The sequence below is a fragment of the Salmo salar genome, chromosome ssa23 (assembly GCF_905237065.1).
Source record: "Salmo salar chromosome ssa23, Ssal_v3.1, whole genome shotgun sequence".
NCBI classification, from domain to species: Eukaryota; Metazoa; Chordata; class Actinopteri; order Salmoniformes; family Salmonidae; genus Salmo; species Salmo salar.
In genome coordinates, this window is record NC_059464.1 from 44564290 (window position 1) to 44584048 (window position 19759).

Consider the following 19759-nt stretch of genomic DNA (forward strand, 5'->3'; position numbering starts at 1 on the left):
CACAGGGAGTTCTGGAGAGATGGACCGTCCCCTCACTAATACCCATCTGTCTGTCCACAGGGAGTTCTGGAGAGATGGACCGTCCCCTCACTAATACCTGTCTGTCTGTCCACAGGGAGTTCTGGAGAGATGGACCGTCCCCTCACTAATACCTGTCTGTCTGTCCACAGGGAGTTCTGGAGGGATGGACCGTCCCCTCACTAATACCTGTCTGTCTGTCCACAGGGAGTTCTGGAGAGATGGACCGTCCCCTCACTAATACCTGTCTGTCTGTCCACAGGGAGTTCTGGAGAGATGGACCGTCCCCTCACTAATACCTGTCTGTCTGTCCACAGGGAGTTCTGGAGAGATGGACCGTCCCCTCACTAATACCCGTCTGTCTCTCCACAGGGAGTTCTGGAGGGATGGACCGACCCTCACTAATACCAGTCTGTCTGTCCACAGGGAGTTCTGGAGAGATGGACCGTCCCCTCACTAATACCCGTCTGTCTCTCCACAGGGAGTTCTGGAGAGATGGACCGACCCTCACTAATACCTGTCTGTCTGTCCACAGGGAGTTCTGGAGGGATCTGTGAGAAGAGTAAGCTGTACTCTGATGGGAAGAAGAAGTCCCTGAATACCGGCATCATCACGGTTCAGAACTACGCCTCCCACGTCCCTCCGAAGGTCTCACACATCACCTTTGCCCACGAGGTGGGACACAACTTTGGCTCGCCGGTGAGTTAGATAACCTAGCCTGCTGATGGTAGATGCATGGAACACAGCAAAACCTCATCCGGACCTGCAATGGTCTATCTCTCTCTCTTTCTCTGTCTCTCTTGTCGCTCTCTCGCTCTTTCTCTGTCTGTCTGTCTGTCTGTCTGTCTGTCTGTCTGTCTGTCTGTCTGTCTGTCTGTCTGTCTGTCTGTCTGTCTGTCTGTCTGACCATGGTCATACATTGGGCAGGAGGTTAGGAAGTGCAGCTCAGTTTCCACCTCATTTTGTGGGCAGTGTGCACATAGCCTGTCTTCTCTTGAGAGCCATGTCTGCCTACGGCGGCATTTCTCAATAGCAAGGCTATGCTCATTGAGTCTGTACATAGTCAAAGCTTTTCTTAAGTTTGGGTCAGTCACAGTGGTCAGCTCTCTCTGTGTCTCTCTCTCTGTGTCTCTCTCTCTCTCTCTCTGTGTCTCTCTCTCTCTCTGTGTCTCTCTCTCTCTCTGTGTCTCTCTCTCTCTCTGTGTCTCTCTCTCTGTGTCTCTCTCTCTCTCTCTCTGTGTCTCTCTCTCTGTCTCTCTCTCTCTCTGTGTCTCTCTCTCTCTCTCTGTGTGTGTGTGTGTGTACCTATGTATGTTTTGTTTGTAACCGCAGCATGACTCGGGGTCAGAGTGCACCCCGGGGGAGTCTAAGACCCAGGATAAGAAGGAGAAGGGGAACTACATCATGTACGCCCGGGCCACGTCAGGAGACAAGCTCAACAACAACAAGTTCTCCGTCTGTAGTGTCAGGAACATCAGCCAGGTCCTGGAGAAGAAGAGGGGAAGCTGCTTTGTCGGTACGTTTCCACTGCTGTCTATGGTTTTTAAAGCTCATTTATCGGTACGTTTCCACTGCTGTCTATGGTTTTTAAAGCTAATTTATCGGTACATTTCCACTGCTGTCTACGGTGTTTAAAGCTAATTTATCGGTACATTTCCACTGCTGTCTATGGTTTTTAAAGCTAATTTATCGGTACGTTTCCACTGCTGTCTATGGTTTTTAAAGCTAATTTATCGGTATGTTTCCACTGCTGTCTACGGTGTTTAAAGCTAATTTATCGGTACGTTTCCACTGCTGTCTATGGTTTTTAAAGCTAATTTATCGGTACGTTTCCACTGCTGTCTATGGTGTTTAAAGCTAATTTATCGGTACGTTTCCACTGCTGTCTATGGTTTTTAAAGCTAATTTATCGGTACGTTTCCACTGCTGTCTATGGTGTTTGATCCTAATTTGTCGGTATGTTTCCACTGCTGTCTATGGTGTTTGATCCTAATTTGTCGGTATGTTTCCACTGCTGTCTATGGTGTTTGATCCTAATTTATCGGTATTTTTCCACTGCTGTCTATGGTTTTTAAAGCTAATTTATCGGTATGTTTCCACTGCTGTCTATGGTGTTTGATCCTAATTTGTCGGTATGTTTCCACTGCTGTCTATGGTGTTTGATCCTAATTTATCGGTATTTTTCCACTGCTGTCTATGGTTTTTAAAGCTAATTTGACGGTCCATTAGTTTAAGATTGGTTGTAGAATTCCGTAAAATGTCTTCAACCAGGATTTCTGGAAAGCCTTGGAATTTTGGGAACGTTTGTGAAATTCTACACTGTATTAAAGATCAAATGTGTTATTATGAATGTCATTTCGTAACGTGCATGTGTTCTTTCTGCCCCCCTCCCCTACAGAGTCAGGCCAGCCCATCTGTGGTAATGGGTTAGTGGAGCCAGGGGAGGAGTGTGACTGTGGATACAGCGATCAGTGCAGAGACCAGTGTTGCTATGACGCCGACCAGCCTGACAACAGGAAGTGTAAACTAAAACCCAACAAAGTCTGCAGGTAAGATAAGATGGCCCACCTGACAGAGTAGCTGTCGTCCAGGAAGTTAACCTGACAGAGTAGCTGTCGTCCAGGAAGTTAACCTGACAGAGTAGCTGTCGTCCAGGAAGTTAACCTGACAGAGTAGCTGTCGTCCAGGAAATTAACCTGACAGAGTAGCTGTCGTCCAGGAAGTTAACCTGACAGAGTAGCTGTCGTCCAGGAAGTTAACCTGACAGAGTAGCTGTCGTCCAGGAAGTTAACCTGACAGAGTAGCTGTCGTCCAGGAAGTTAACCTGACAGAGTAGCTGTCGTCCAGGAAGTTAACCTGACAGAGTAGCTGTCGTCCAGGAAGTTAACCTGACAGAGTAGCTGTCGTCCAGGAAGTTAACCTGACAGAGTAGCTGTCGTCCAGGAAGTTAACCTGACAGAGTAGCTGTCGTCCAGGAAGTTAACCTGACAGAGTAGCTGTCGTCAAGGAAGTTAAGGGACTCAAACTGAGGAAACAAGACGCTTTGTTTCTTACAAATGTCATTGTAATTAAATGACTAAAATTGATGTGTGTGGAGACTTATTTCTGTCATTTTGTTATTTTCTGTCAAATGGTGTATTTTCCATAATACAAATTGAAGCCTTTGGTCTTTCCCTCCCCCAGTCCTAGCCAGGGCCCGTGCTGTACTCCTGAGTGCTACTATAAGGGCCGTAATGAGAAGTGTCGTGAGGAGTCTGAGTGTGCTCATCAGGGCATGTGTAACGGGGGTACTGCCCAGTGCCCCACCTCTGAACCCAAGGCCAACTTCACCGCCTGCCACGGAGAGACTCAAGTCTGCCTCAACGGGGTGAGTGTATACCTGGCTACCTGAGGTTAAATACCTGGCTACCTGAGGTTAAATACCTGGCTACCTGAGGTTAAATACCTGGCTACCTGAGGTTAAATACCTGGCTACCTGAGGTTAAATACCTGGCTACCTGAGGTTAAATACCTGGCTACCTGTAGTGTGTAGTTAAATACCTGGCTACCTGAGGTTAAATACCTGGCTACCTGAGGTTAAATACCTGGCTACCTGAGGTTAAATACCTGGATACCTGTAGTGTGTAGTTAAATACCTGGCTACCTGAGGTTAAATACCTGGCTACCTGAGGTTAAATACCTGGCTACCTGAGGTTAAATACCTGGCTACCTGAGGTTAAATACCTGGCTACCTGAGGTTAAATACCTGGCTACCTGTAGTGTGTAGTTAAATACCTGTCTACCTGTAGTTAAATACCTGGCTACCTGTAGTTAAATACCTGGCTACCTGTAGTTAAATACCTGGCTACCTGTAGTTAAATACCTGTCTACCTGTAGTTAAATACCTGGCTACCTGTAGTTAAATACCTGGCTACCTGTACTGTTTAGTTACATACAGTTGAAGTCGGAAGTTTACATACACTTAGTTTGGAGTCATTAAAACTAGTTTTTCAACCACTCCACACATTTCTTGTTAACAAACTTTAGTTTTGGTAAGTCGGTTAGGACATCTACTTTGTGCATGACACAGGTAATTTTTCCAACAATTGTTTACAGACAGACAATTTCACTTATAATTCACTGTATCACAATTCCAGTGGGTCAGAAGTTTACGTACACTAAGTTGACTGTGCCTTTAAACAGCTTGGAACATTCCAGAAAATGATGTCATGTCTTAAGAAGCTTCTGATAGGCTAATTGACATAATTTGCGGTGTACCTGTGGATGTATTTCAAGGCCTACCTTCAAACTCAGTGCCTCTTTGCTTGACATCATGGGAAAATCAAAATAAATAATCCAAGACCTCAGAAAAAAAATTGTAGACCTCCACAAGTCTGGTTCATCCTTGGGAGCAATTTCCAAACGCCTGAAGGTACCACGTTCATCTGTACAAACAATAGTACGCAAGTATAAACACCATGGGATCACGAAGCTGTCATACCGCTCAACTCTCTGTCTCCTAGAGTTGAATGTACTTTGGTGCGAAAAGTGCAAATCAATCCCAGAACAACAGCAAAGGACCTTGTGAAGATGCTGGAGGAAACAGGTACAAAAGTATCTATATCCACAGTAAAACGAGTCCTATATCGACATAACCTGAAAGGCCTCCCAGCAAGGAAGAAGCCACTGCTCCAAAACCGCCATAAAAAATGCCAGACTATGGTTTGCAACTGCACATGGGGACAAAGATCGTAGTTTTTGGAGAAATGTCCTCTGGTCTAATGAAACAAAAGTAGAACTGTTTGGCCATAATGACCATCATTATGTTTGGAGGAAAAAGGGGGAGGCTTGCAAGCCGAAGAGCACCATCCCAACCGTGAAGCACGGGGGTGGCAGCATCATGTTGTGGGGGTGCTTTGCTGCAGGAGGGACTGGTGCACTTCACAAAATGGCATCATGAGGGAAGAAAATTATGTGGATATATTGAAGCAACATCTCAAGACATCAGTCAGGAACTTAAAGCTTGGTCACAAATGGGTCTTCCAAATCGACAGTTACCCCAAGCATACTTCCAACATTGTGGCAAAATGGCTGAAGTCAAGGTATTGGAGTCAAGGTATTGGAGTGGCCATCACAAAGCCCTGACCTCAATCCTATAGAAAATCTGTGACAGAACTGAAAATGCGTGTGCGAGCAAGGAGGCCTACAAACCTGACTCAGTTACACCAGCTCTGTCAGGAGGAATGGGCCAAAATTCACCCAACTTATTGTGGGAAGCTTGTGGAAGGCTACCTGAAATGTTTGACCCAAATTAAACAATTTGATGGCAATGCTACCAAATACTAATTGAGTGTATGTAAACTTCTGACCCACTGGGAATGTGATGAAAGAAATTAAAGAAATAAAAGCTGAAATAAATCATTCTCTCTACAGTCGTGGGTAAAAGTTTTGAGAATGACACAAATATTAATTTTCACAAAGTCTGCTGCCTCGGTTTGTATGACGGCAATTTGCATATACTCCAGAATGTTCAGATGAATTGCAAAGTCCCTCTTTGCCATGCAAATGAACTGAATCATGTCAGTGATTCTCTTGTTAACACAGGTGTGAGAGTTGACAAGGCTGGAGATCACTCTGTCATGCTGATTGAGTTTGAATAATAGACTGGAAGCTTCAAAAGGAGGGTGGTGCTTGGAATCATTGTTCTTCCTCTGTCAACCATGGTTACCTGCAAGGAAACATGTGCAGTCATCATTGCTTTACACAAAAAGGGCTTCACAGGCAAGGATATTGCTGCCAGTAAGATTGCACCTAAATCAACCATTTATCGGATCATCAAGAACTTCAAGGAGAGCGGTTCAATTGTTTTGAAGAGGCTTCAGGGCGCCCAAGAAAGTCCAGCAAGCGCCAGGACCGTCTCCTAAAGTTGATTCAGCTGCGGGATTGGGGCGCCACCAGTACAGAGCTTGCTCAGGAATGGCAGCAGGCAGGTGTGAGTGCATCTGCACGCACAGTGAGGCGAATACTTTTGGAGGATGGCCTGGTGTCAAGAAGGGCAGCAAAGAAGCCACTTCTCTCCAGGAAAAACATCAGGGACAGACTGATATTCTGCAAAAGGTACAGGGATTGGACTGCTGAGGACTGGGGTAAAGTCATTTTCTCTGATGAATTCCCTTTCCGATTGTTTGGGGCATCCGGAAAAAAGCTTGTCTGGAGAAGACAAGGTGAGCGCTACCATCAGTCCTGTGTCATGCCAACAGTAAAGCATCCTGAGACCATTCATGTGTGGGGTTGCTTCTCAGCCAAGGGAGTGGGCTCACACAATTTTGCCTAAGAACAGAGCCATGAATAAAGAATGGTACCAACACATCCTCCGAGAGCAACTTCTCCCAATCATCTGGGAACAGTTTGGTGACGAACAATGCCTTTTCCAGCATGATGGAGCACCTTGCCATAAGGCAAAAGTGATAACTAAGTGGCTCGGGGAACAAAACATCGATATTTTGGGTCCATGGCCAGGAAACTCCCCAGACCTTAATCCCATTGAGAACTTGTGGTCAATCCTCAAGAGGCGGGTAGACAATCAAAAACCCATAAATTCTGACAAACTCCAAGCACTGATTATGCAAGAATGGGCTGCCATCACTCAGGATGTGGCCCAGAAGTTAATTGACAGCATGCCAGGGCGGATTGCAGAGGTCTTGAAAAAGAATGGTCAACACCGCAAATATTGACTCTTTGCATCAACTTCATGTAATTGTCAATAAAAGCCTTTGACACTTATGAAATGCTTGTAATTATACTTCAGTATTCCATAGTAACATCTGACAGAAATATCTAAAGACACTGAAGCAGCAAACTTTGTGAAAATTAATATTTGTGTCATTCTCAAAACTTTTGGCCATGAATGTAAACTTCCGACTTCCGATGTTGATCTGTGTCTTGTCCAATCAGTTACCACATATGATTTTTCCTCACAGGGAAATAAAAGAGATGTATTTTCCTACTAGCTCTGACTTTGCTGATTTAGTGTTAGAGAATTTCCAGTCATCGGGTGATTTTCAGTACCTATACTGTTCTCTTTGAAGTAGAAAGAAGAATCTATAGAAGTTTAAATATTAGACATGTAAAACAAAATCAGAACGTAAGCCGAATCCATGTGGATTAAGCAAGGTAGACCAACAAGACGTGACTGGTCTTGGCCATATCTGATCTTGTGAAGGCTACTGGACATGCACATGGGTTAATCACACACAGACCACATCGGCCTGAACTTGTGAAGATCTTTGGACAGGAACATTAGCTAATTACTTATAGGCACCATTAGACCTGCAGTAGGATTGTGCATGTCACGCCATCAATAGAATCTATGCCCCAATGTCTGAGCCAATAAGAGAATGGAAACTAAGCAAGACAACAACATTCATACTGTGGAGTGACGATGTTATGTAAGGATAAGACTGTATAAAAGCCAAGTATTAAGAATACAGAGTCAGTTGTTCCATGGAATTGCTCGGCTTTGTTACTCTCTGTAATAAAGTCTGTTCACAAGCTCCGGTATCTGAGAAATATTTGATTCAATATTTCCACGACATTAGCTACTTTGAGGAAAAAAATGTACTTACTATAAATGTGATATGTGGTTGTCCCACCTAGCTACGTTAAATGCATTAAACTGTAAGTCGCTCTGGATAAATGACTAAAATGTCACATGATATCTCATCCCTTCTATTGGCTCCTCCTCCAGGGCTGTTCTGGCTCCATCTGTGAGAAGTATGGTCTGGAGGTCTGTACCTGTGCCAGCGTGGAGGGCAAGGACGAGACTGACGAGCTGTGCCACGTTTGCTGTAGTGAGAAAAGTGAGTCCTGTTATCACGTCCTCACGGTCCCCCCCCTGTTACCACGTCCTCACAGTCCCCCCCTGTTACCACGTCCTCAATGTCCCCCCCTGTTACCACGTCCTCACGGTCCCCCCCTGTTACCACGTCCTCACGGTCCCCCCCCTGTTACCACGTCCTCACGGTCCCCCCTGTTACCACGTCCTCACGGTCCCCCCCTGTTACCACGTCCTCACGGTCCCCCCCTGTTACCACGTCCTCACGGTCCCCCCTGTTACCACGTCCTCACGGTCCCCCCTGTTACCACGTCCTCACGGTCCCCCCCTGTTACCACGTCCTCACGGTCCCCCCTGTTACCACGTCCTCACGGTCCCCCCCTGTTACCACGTCCCTCACGGTCCCCCCCTGTTACCACGTCCTCACGGTCCCCCCTGTTACCACGTCCTCACGGTCCCCCCTGTTACCACGTCCTCACGGTCCCCCCTGTTACCACGTCCTCACGGTCCCCCCCTGTTACCACGTCCTCACGGTCCCCCCTGTTACCACGTCCTCACGGTCCCCCCTGTTACCACGTCCTCACGGTCCCCCCTGTTACCACGTCCTCACGGTCCCCCCTGTTACCACGTCCTCACGGTCCCCCCTGTTACCACGTCCTCACGGTCCCCCCTGTTACCACGTCCTCACGGTCCCCCCCTGTTACCGCGTCCTCACAGTCCCCCCCTGACGTTCACGTCGTTTTAGGAGTTATATTGGAATTGTATCATGTCCTTTACAGGTTTAGTTCAATTCTAGATACTTTCCAAACGTTCCTGGGTGTTTCAGAATTCCCGGTTGGAGGATTCCCTCCTGATTTTGGGAATCCTCCAATTAAGGATTTCTGGAAAAAACAGGAACATTTTCTTGAATTGTTCAACCTTACTCGCCAGCTTGTATGATAGCTACATTGTAAGACAATGTTTAAAGCTCTTCGAGATTCTTTGTGTAATAAATAGCGTTATAAAATATTCCATTATTATTGAGTCCTGTGATTGTCTCCTGTTGCAGTGAACCCCAACACCTGCAGCAGTACAGGCTCAGAGAAACTGGCCCGGTTCTTCAATAAGAAAATCACCACGCTGCCCGCGGGGTCTCCCTGCAACGACTTCAAGGGCTACTGTGACGTGTTCATGAGGTGTCGGCTGGTGGACGCGGACGGCCCTCTGGCCAGACTGAAGAAGGCCATCTTCAACCCTGAGCTCTATGAGAACATCGCAGAGTGGATAGTGGTACGTAGCTTTACTGACCGACTCTTCAACCCTGAGCTCTATGAGAACATCTAAAATGATAGTGTTATGTGTCGTTGCTGACTTCACTCACATTGTATTTTAATATCATACCATTTTCACACTACTGCGCTGGCCTGGTTCTGTATACACCGTATAGTAAAGGAGATATCAGCACAAGCACAGTATTGGTCAGGTTGGTGTGAAAAGGGTATTTGGTCAACTGACCATTTTGGTTTTCAACCGATGTAAAGTGGCACACTGGCATGCCTTTGGGAACTCTCACGTGTACTGCGAAACTTATTCTAATCTTGTTTTTTATTTATTTTATTTTATGTACACTATAAATGTGACCTGTGGAATGTACACAGGGAGCACCGGCTCAGATAATACATGAAATGTCACCTGGTTCCATCTGTGTGGCAGTGTTTGTCACAGAAAATAGGTGCTTTGCAATATGGATCAAGATGAGATGGAGGTCATTTAAAACAAAATAAATTATTTGGAAAAGTTTTTGTGCCGCAGAAATGTTTATCCCATCAAGGTGTGACACGGTTTAAAAAAAAGTTGGGATCTACTGCAGTAGATGTCACTATATGCCCTTAAATGTAATCTGTGTTTTCCATTGTCTAATTCCAGGCTCACTGGTGGGCAGTGTTGTTGATGGGCATCGCTCTGATCATGTTGATGGCTGGCTTCATTAAGATCTGTAGTGTCCACACCCCTTCCAGCAATCCCAAACTGCCCCCACCCAAACCACTACCAGGTGAGTGTCTGTCGTCACACCCAGCTCTCCCATATAAACCACTACCAGGTGAGTGTCTGTCGTCACACCCAGCTCTCCCATATAAACCACTACCAGGTGAGTGTCTGTCGTCACACCCAGCTCTCCCATATAAACCACTACCAGGTGAGTGTCTGTCGTCACACCCAGCTGTCCCATATAAACCACTACCAGGTGAGTGTCTGTCGTCACACCCAGCTCTCCCACCCAAACCACTACCAGGTGAGTGTCTGTCGTCACACCCAGCACTCCCACCCAAACCACTACCAGGTGAGTGTCTGTTGTCACACCCACTCTCCCACCCAAACCACTACCAGGTGAGTGTCTGTTGTCACACCCAGCTCTCCCATATAAACCACTACCAGGTGAGTGTCTGTCGTCACACCCAGCTCTCCCATATAAACCACTACCAGGTGAGTGTCTGTCGTCACACCCAGCTCTCCCATATAAACCACTACCAGGTGAGTGTCTGTCGTCACACCCAGCTCTCCCATATAAACCACTACCAGGTGAGTGTCTGTCGTCACACCCAGCTCTCCCATATAAACCACTACCAGGTGAGTGTCTGTGACTCTCCCACCCAAACCACTACCAGGTGAGTGTCTGTCGTCACACCCAGCTCTCCCATATAAACCACTACCAGGTGAGTGTCTGTTGTCACACCCACTCTCCCACCCAAACCACTACCAGGTGAGTGTCTGTCGTCACACCCAGCTCTCCCATATAAACCACTACCAGGTGAGTGTCTGTCGTCACACCCAGCTCTCCCACCCAAACCACTACCAGGTGAGTGTCTGTCGTCACACCCACTCTCCCACCGAGTCCACTACCAGGTGAGTGTCTGTCGTCACACCCAGCTCTCCCACCCAAACCACTACCAGGTGAGTGTCTGTCGTCACACCCAGCTCTCCCACCCAAACCACTACCAGGTGAGTGTCTGTTGTCACACCCACTCTCCCACCCAAACCACTACCAGGTGAGTGTCTGTCGTCACACCCACTCTCCCACCCAAACCACTACCAGGTGAGTGTCTGTTGTCACACCCACTCTCCCACCCAAACCACTACCAGGTGAGTGTCTGTCGTCACACCCAGCTCTCCCATATAAACCACTACCAGGTGAGTGTCTGTCGTCACACCCAGCTCTCCCATATAAACCACTACCAGGTGAGTGTCTGTCGTCACACCCAGCTCTCCCATATAAACCACTACCAGGTGAGTGTCTGTCGTCACACCCAGCTCTCCCATATAAACCACTACCAGGTGAGTGTCTGTCGTCACACCCAGCACTCCCATATAAACCACTACCAGGTGAGTGTCTGTCGTCACACCCAGCTCTCCCATATAAACCACTACCAGGTGAGTGTCTGTCGTCACACCCAGCTCTCCCATATAAACCACTACCAGGTGAGTGTCTGTCGTCACACCCAGCTCTCCCATATAAACCACTACCAGGTGAGTGTCTGTCGTCACACCCAGCTCTCCCATATAAACCACTACCAGGTGAGTGTCTGTCGTCACACCCAGCTCTCCCACCCAAACCACTACCAGGTGAGTGTCTGTCGTCACACCCACTCTCCCACCCAAACCACTACCAGGTGAGTGTCTGTCGTCACACCCAGCTCTCCCACCCAAACCACTACCAGGTGAGTGTCTGTCGTCACACCCAGCTCTCCCACCCAAACCACTACCAGGTGAGTGTCTGTTGTCACACCCAGCTCTCCCACCCAAACCACTACCAGGTGAGTGTCTGTCGTCACACCCAGCTCTCCCATATAAACCACTACCAGGTGAGTGTCTGTCGTCACACCCAGCTCTCCCACCCAAACCACTACCAGGTGAGTGTCTGTTGTCACACCCAGCTCTCCCACCCAAACCACTACCAGGTGAGTGTCTGTCGTCACACCCAGCTCTCCCATATAAACCACTACCAGGTGAGTGTCTGTCGTCACACCCAGCTCTCCCATATAAACCACTACCAGGTGAGTGTCTGTCGTCACACCCAGCTCTCCCATATAAACCACTACCAGGTGAGTGTCTGTCGTCACACCCAGCTCTCCCATATAAACCACTACCAGGTGAGTGTCTGTCGTCACACCCAGCTCTCCCATATAAACCACTACCAGGTGAGTGTCTGTCGTCACACCCAGCTCTCCCATATAAACCACTGGAGATACGAGCCGTCTTCTCAATGGACTTATTGCCTACTTAGTCTTGTTTTCCTCTCTGTGGTCGTTTTGTTGGGGTGCGTTACAAACCTTCAAACGATTTGGGAAGTGGAGCAGACGAGACAAAGAAGAGCTGTTGATAGGTTGTAAACTAATCCGTCTCCCTCCCTCTACACCAGGCACACTAAAGAGGAGGAGAGCCCAGCAGCACGCCCGGGACGCCCGAGACGCTCAGGTGCACCAGTCCCAGTCCCACCACGGAGGTGGAGATCACGGCCAGCACCACCCGGTCTCCGGAGGCCAGCGACAGCAGCCCTCACGCCAGGCCCAGCCACAGCCCCAGCCTCAGAGGCACCACCGCAGCCAGGGCCAGCCCAGAGAAAACTACCAGATGGGTCAGATGAGACGCTGAGCTGTTGAGACACTGGGGCTTCGGGGTTGGGACCGCTCGGGGTGGGACCGCTCGGTCCACTGCTCCCTCCATCGACTGCTCCTTGCCTTGGCTCCTCCACGTGCCTATCTATGTAACTGGTGGGACTTGGATTTGAACCGATTTGTTGGGATTTGAATCCGGGTCTCCAGGGTGGGAATCCGATGTCCATTTAGATCAACAGGATTTTCTTAGTTTTTTTCTTGATTAGGATCGATGGAATCAAGGGAAAGGGAACCACACTTTAGTTTTTACACGTTTTTTTAGGATTTCCTCTTGGTCTATTGGTTAAGGTGTTGGGTTGCCACGTGGGAGGACCTGGGTTCGAATCCCATCGGTTTACACCTAACAGTAGGATAAAACACTTGCTTCAGTCCTTCCAAAGAACAGCCTAAACTGGTTGTTTACCATCCTCATACCCTCCATCTACAAACAAAACAGAGTTGAGAAAGTGAGAATAAACGGACCCCCCCCTCCCAACGACCACCACTGACTGGAGCCTGCAGCACGGCTGACCTCTTCAGTCTTGTTTTCTGTGGCTCTCTATGTGCAGTGGAATCCACCATCAGTCATTTTGTTTGAACTTCCACCATTTTTTTTTTTTTTTTTGTGGAGTGGAAGTGACCATCCACCATTTTGTCTTTTTTGTGGAGTGGAAGTGACCATTGGCCATTTCCAATGCAGTAGGTCTTCAGTCTGCATCTATTTCCCACCAAATCTTTCTTTCTTTCAATGGAGTGCCAACGAGTGGAGGAATGGTTTCATCACTTGTAGCTTTACTACCTTCGGTCGTGGTTTTTTTTTCTTCGATTTTGTAAAGTACCTCCTCTTGAGTGAGAACACCCGCGTGATCCGTGGCTCCTGGTTGGTTGAAATGTTTTGTCAGCCATCTTAGCCAGGAAGTGAAGTGAAAAACACTCGGAGGAGATTTGCTGTACTTGTGACTACAACACAACGTTTCAAACATAAAACTGGGAAAAGAGACGAAGCTCTTCTCTTGGTTTCTCCATGTAGACTGACTGTCTTCTGCATGTGATTGTACAGATTTCAGTGTAACATAAGTGAAAAAACTAAACTATTTCTTCTACTGTAAATGTACGTATGATTCTTTACTGTTTTTGGTTAGTACTGTACTCTCAGGACAGTAACACAAATGAAGATATCTGGAATAGTAAATGGGCGAGTTCAGTGGACTGGACACAGTAGTTGGAAATAGACAGCATTCTTACCAATCAAGTTCTTCTTTTACTGCAGTGATGGAATCATATGGATGGAATTCTCTATGGCATTGTGTTTAGGGTCCGGTTGCTAGATGCTAGGTTCCAAGGATTGAACAAAAAGGTCACCACCATTTCCCACTACTTCTCACCTTTGACCTTTTTGTGACATTCAAGATCTCCCTCATCTCTTCATCTGGTAACAACTTGTTCTGATCACGTCATGATGACATCACGATGTAACGATTTGTTCTGGCCACGTCACGATGACATCATGATGTAACGACTTGTTCTGACCACGTCACGATGACATCATGATGTAACGACTTGTTCTGACCACGTCACGATGACATCATGATGCAACGACTTGTTCTGACCACGTCACGATGACATCATGATGCAACGACTTGTTCTGACCACGTCATGATGTAACGACGTGTTCTGATCACGTCACGATGACATCATGATGCAACGACTTGTTCTGACCACGTCATGATGTAACGACGTGTTCTGATCACGTCACGATGACATCATGATGCAACGACTTGTTCTGACCACGTCATGATGTAACGCTTAGAGATAGAAGGATCAGGGAAAGGAAAGGGAACTTCACTTTTAGTTTTTACACACTTCTTCTTCTTGATATGTTTTGATGCAGAAGAATAGAACAAATAACCACTAACGGAAAGCTGATGATTCTGCCTGTTATATTAGGTCAGTGATGCGTTTTTTTTTTAAGAGACATTTTATGGCACGCATTCAAAATGGCACCCTATTCACTATTTAGCCCTATGCACCCTGGTCAAAAGTAGTGCACTATATAGGGTTTAGGGTGCCATTTCGGACATACACTTACTTTAGTACAGAGTGCATTGATAGTATCAAATTGCTAGGTTTACGTGAGTGTGGAAAATAAATACAAAAACAATTCCAGAATGGATGAACAAAAAAATGAGTACAATTGATATCAAACTGTTAATTTTCAATGTGGGCATGGAGTCATGATTTTATTATTTTATTTTTAAATATGACTACGGTTGATTTGACAAAGGTCTGTACTAAATTGTCTGTTACGTAATTGATCACAACCGATAACTTGCCAATGATGGCTGGGGTTGACTAGTTAGGCCTGTAGTACAGACAGCAGGGTGAGGAGTTATTCCAGGACAATGGCACTTTCAAACTAACACTATGTATAGAGCTAGAATCTGGATTAAATGGTCTTCCATCCTGTAACAATGTGTGTGGATGCCTGGATTGGGTTCATTATGTATCAAACGGAAGAAAGCGGACTGCAACAGGAAGGGCCTACCTGGATTTGTCTAAAAAGAAACGTTCATTTTCGTTTTTTTTCCATTACAAAATGTGTTGAACATCGTTTTCTGCTGTGTGCCCTAATGAAGACGACCTGTTGTGTTGCTCCACTGTGTCCTTTACAGAGGTGAAGACTGTGGGCTTTTACGTTAACATTGGTGTGCCATACATGTCTTTGTACTTGTGGGCGAACGAGTCATATCATTTTATGAACGAGTCATATCTTTTTTTTATCATTACCTTTTTATGTAGGAAAAGCCAGTAGGAAGGTCTCTAAAAGCCATGCACTAGTTTGAATGGATGAATGGAAGTCTCATAGCCTGGTCCCAGACCTACTACTGCTGTCTGGTCAACTCTATGGTAATTGTCATGCCAAACAGTGATTTGACTATGATTTCTTTTGCATAGGAGTTGTCCAGACAAACAGATGTGGGGGTCCTGGATAGAAGTGTCATGTTTTTGGAGGAGATAGAGACTACGAGGCAGTAGTACTAGGCGTTTACTCCTGCCCTTTTAACACTACAAAGACTGTAGGTTGGGTTGATGTGGAACAACATTTGGAACATAGCCTAGATCACGTAAACAACTTCAAAGCTAACCCCAACCATACTGTTCTTGGTCAAATCGGTTCTTTTCAACACTATCATGCTGACCCCAACCATACTGTTCTGGGTCAAATCTGTTGTTTTCAACACTATCATGCTGACCCCAACCATACTGTTCTGGGTCAAATCTGTTCTTTTCAACACTATCATGTTGACCCCAACCATACTGTTCTGGGTCATTTCCAGCATGGTTCCAGCAACTATGGTTTAATGTGTAACCAGGCCAGAGCAGTATAACTTGGTTTGGCTCGGTTCAGCTCGGTACTGTGAAAAGGGTAATGGACTCTGTTGAGGACTTAGGCGCTTGTCTGTCTTCCATTGAATCCTGTATTTCACATTGCTGAATAACTGGGAGACTGGTTGCTAAATTCAACGACTGGTTGCTAAATTCAACGACTGGTTGCTAAATTCAACGACTGGTTGCTAAATTCAACGACTGGTTGCTAAATTCAACGACTGGTTGCTAAATTCAACGACTGGTCGCTAAATTCAACGACTGGTCGCTAAATTCAACGACTGGTCGCTAAATTCAACGACTGGTCGCTAAATTCAACATGGAGTTTTTCTGAAGAGAAGGAAGCCGTTTAAAAAATGTATCTGACCAGCTAGCACACTTACAGTACACTAAGCCAGACATATTTCCCTGTAAACTTGTATAGTACTTGGAGAATTTAGAGTTTTAAGTTGAAGATAAAAAAAAATCTAAAATTCTGAAATCGAGGAAAAACTGTTCAGAAACAAAACATCCCCTTCTCAAAACCTTCTCAGTAACACTTGATTTTGAAGGGAACCTACGTAAGTATTTTATAACATTCATAAACCATACATAAAACATTCATAAGCAGTACATAAGTATTTCATAGTAGACATAATGTATTAAATGCTTACTCACTGATTATGAATGTGTTATAATGTCTTATGTAGGTACCCTTTAAATAAAGTTTTACCAACCTCCCTTTCCTGAGTTATTCTCGTATCTATGCTAGTTGAAATGGGATTAGTTTTAAATATAATTTACTTTAATTCTCCACCATCATGAAAATGGAAAAGAAAAAAAAAAAACTATATTCAGTGTGATGGACTTAAATGTTTCCTTCATTCTCATTTCGTTTAAGTCTGTTATCCTGTGGCATGGTTTTCGGTTTTATTTTTTTAAATTTTTTATTTCGTGGTCTTCATGATAAAGAAGGTTCTAAGCGTAAAACGTGCACTGAAATGTCCAAAATTGAGTTGAAAAAATGTAGTAGGTGAAATGAAGATGTAGGCCCGAAAGAACACACGATGATTAAAAAGTAAAAAAACTACTGTCTGATTTTAATGTTCACTGTGTTTTATACAGTATCAAACATTGTTGTTCACTTTGAACATTTTTACTAAAGAAATTCCAATAATGTATTGTGTAATTTTTTTGGAGTACTTTAAATGCATTAATTAAAAGACTCGTTCAAAATAAATTGGATTTGATTCACTGTATAAAATTTGTTTAGAACTGTTACTTTAATAATATTTGTATTTAGTTCTACTGGTGTTCTATAGTAATTTATCTCCAGTAATTCAGGTTTGGACTATGGTATTTCAGTGTGAATACAGTTGTAGGTTTGGCCTCGTCTGCTTGCTGTATGTATTTATTTAGTTATAGGCTTGTTACATTTGGTCATGGGGCGCAGCTGGCCAGATATTTTCAACCCTAAAACCACATTGATCTCCTAGATATCCATATCCTAGAGATGGGTATTTAACTCTTGTTTATTCTAGCCTATAATCAAATAAATACAAACCAACTGGCAAGTGTCTTCACTGACATTTTCAACCTGTCTCCGACTGAGTCTGTAATACCTACATGTTTCAGGCAGACCACCATAGTCCCTTTGCCCAAGAACACCAAGGTAACCAGCCTAAATGACTACCAACCCGTAGCACTCACGTCTGTAGCCATGAAGTGCTTTGAAAGGCTGGTCATGGCTCACATCAGTACCATCATCCCAGAAACCCTAGACCCACTCCAATTTGTATACCGCCACAACAGATCCACAGATTATGCAATCTCTATCGCAATCCACACTGCCCTTTCCCACCTGGACAAAGAGAATGTGAGAATGCTGTTCATTGACTACAGCTCAGCGTTCAACACCATAGTGCCCTCAAAGCTCATCACTAAGCTAAGGACCCTGGGACTTAACACCTCCTGCAACTGGATCCTGGACTTCCTGACGGGCCACCCCGGTGATAAGGGTAGGCAATGTTGTCTTTGGCTATGCCGGATTAAGTGATATGACATGCTAACCTATAAAATTCTTTCTCTAATTAATATTACCTGATTAAGCTAATCATGTAAATGTAATTAACTAGAAAGTCGGGGCACCACGGAAGAACGTTTATAGAGCCGTTATCTTCCGAATAAACTCTTAAAATACTTAGTAATACTTTACATCGGTAGCAGTCAATATTAACCCTTATCTTATTTTCAGTCTCATAATGAAAGTTGTAAATTCTTGGCTATCTTCACGAACCCTGGCTAACAAGTTGAATCAGCAATACCAAATTGGGTTTAATTATTTATTTACTAAATACCTAAACTAATCACACAGAATTACAAATACACAGAATACAAATGATGTCATACAGAAAACGTCCCGGTGGACGGAACCTGTATCATGGCTGGTTACACAAAGGAAAGGGGGTTGGGCTTGAATGAAAGAGCGGGAAGACTTAGCATAGCTGCTGTTTCTTTGTTCCTATCGTAAATACATTATCTTATGCATTCTAAATTACCGCCCATTTGGAAAAGGAAAATGCAATAAATATTTACTCTGAGCTGCGCTTCGGTAGGTTGGTCGTAGATGCTGGCCGGGTTGGCCAACAGATCTTCCTGTCCTCGGAAGAATGTCTCTGGTGGTAAATTGGATAAGTGGTGGTATCTTCGTCCGTCTGTTAGACTGGATCCGTCGTCCGTCCTTTCCTAGCCCCCGTCTACAGCGGCCGCTGCTAACTCAACGGCTAGGAAGTATCACTTCTGTAGTGAATAAGCTCAAAGTTCATACCATTCGCCACCAAAGCTCACGCCGAGGTTGGCTTAGTTCTGTACTTGACGTGTGTCCTTCTAACGTAGAGGCTGCAGACCTCACGTACTGGAACAACATGGTTATCTTTTTGTCAAAGGCTTATATAGTGGAGAGGGGGAAGGATGTGTTTCATCGTTTATAACCCCTCCTCTTCACAGGGGTGGGCCACTGATCAAGCAGGGCACTTTCCTTATGAAAACCCAAATCTCTCATTTGGAAGCTAAAATTACATTTAATCTCCTAACAAACAATTTCAATATCAAACATTTCAATTGCATAACAATTCCATGTTACTCTGATAACTAGAGGGTGTATACTTTCTCAGGTACAGTTTATGTCGTCCTGTCATCAGTCATAATGTCTCAGATGACAACCGAACTGACATACATACTCATTACGTTCCCAAGCATATTTCCAACTGGTTTTATTACCAAAATATGTTTCCTTTTCCCCATTTGTTTGATGTTCCCAGACTCTCTATATTTAACACAGGCTATTCAAGTCCTTCAGTAGGGTCAGAGAGGGGAAGGGAGAAAGGTATTTATGGGGGGGGGTCATAAACCTTACCCACAGGCCAACGTCATGACAGCAACAACACATCTGCCACGCTGATCCTCAACACGGGGGCCTCTCAGGGGTGCGTGCTTAGTCCCCTCCTGTACTCCCTGTTCACCCATGACTGTGTGGCCAAGCACGACTCCAACACCATCATTAAGTTTGCTGACGACACAACAGTGGTAGGCATGATCACTGACAACGATGAGACAGCCTATAGGGAGGAGGTCAGAGACCTGGCAGTGTGGTACAAGGACAACAACCTCTCCCTCAACGTGAGCAAGACAAATTAGCTGATCGTGGACTACAGGAAAAGGGGGGCCGAACAGGCCCCCATTAACATTGACGGGGCTGCAGTGGAGCCGGTTGAGAGTTTGAAGTTCCTTGGTGTCCACATCACCAACAAACTATCATGGTCCAAACACACCAAGACAGTTGTGGAGAGGGCACAACAACACCTATTCCCCCTCATGAAAAATATTTGTCATGGGTCCTCAGATCCTCAAAAGGTTCTACAGCTGCAACATC

General features: G+C 45.3%; 1 protein-coding gene across 4 annotated transcripts in view; it reads left to right on the forward strand.

Moving 5' to 3' along the window:
• The window catches only part of LOC106584732 (disintegrin and metalloproteinase domain-containing protein 10), a 31207-nt gene extending 13783 nt beyond the window's left edge, over positions 1 to 17424 (forward strand). Inside the window, exons 9-17 of one of the 4 annotated variants that reach the window (XM_045706388.1) lie at positions 554 to 717; positions 1351 to 1534; positions 2417 to 2567; positions 3202 to 3385; positions 7745 to 7856; positions 8880 to 9100; positions 9737 to 9863; positions 9912 to 10438; positions 10477 to 12209. In XM_045706388.1, coding sequence (XP_045562344.1) covers positions 554 to 717; positions 1351 to 1534; positions 2417 to 2567; positions 3202 to 3385; positions 7745 to 7856; positions 8880 to 9100; positions 9737 to 9863; positions 9912 to 10438; positions 10477 to 10575 — 1769 coding nt within the window. In that variant the 3' untranslated portion in view covers positions 10576 to 12209. The other 3 variants (XM_045706391.1, XM_045706389.1, XM_045706392.1) reach the window with 3 other exon arrangements.
• The last annotated feature ends 2335 nt before the right edge of the window (positions 17425 to 19759 follow it).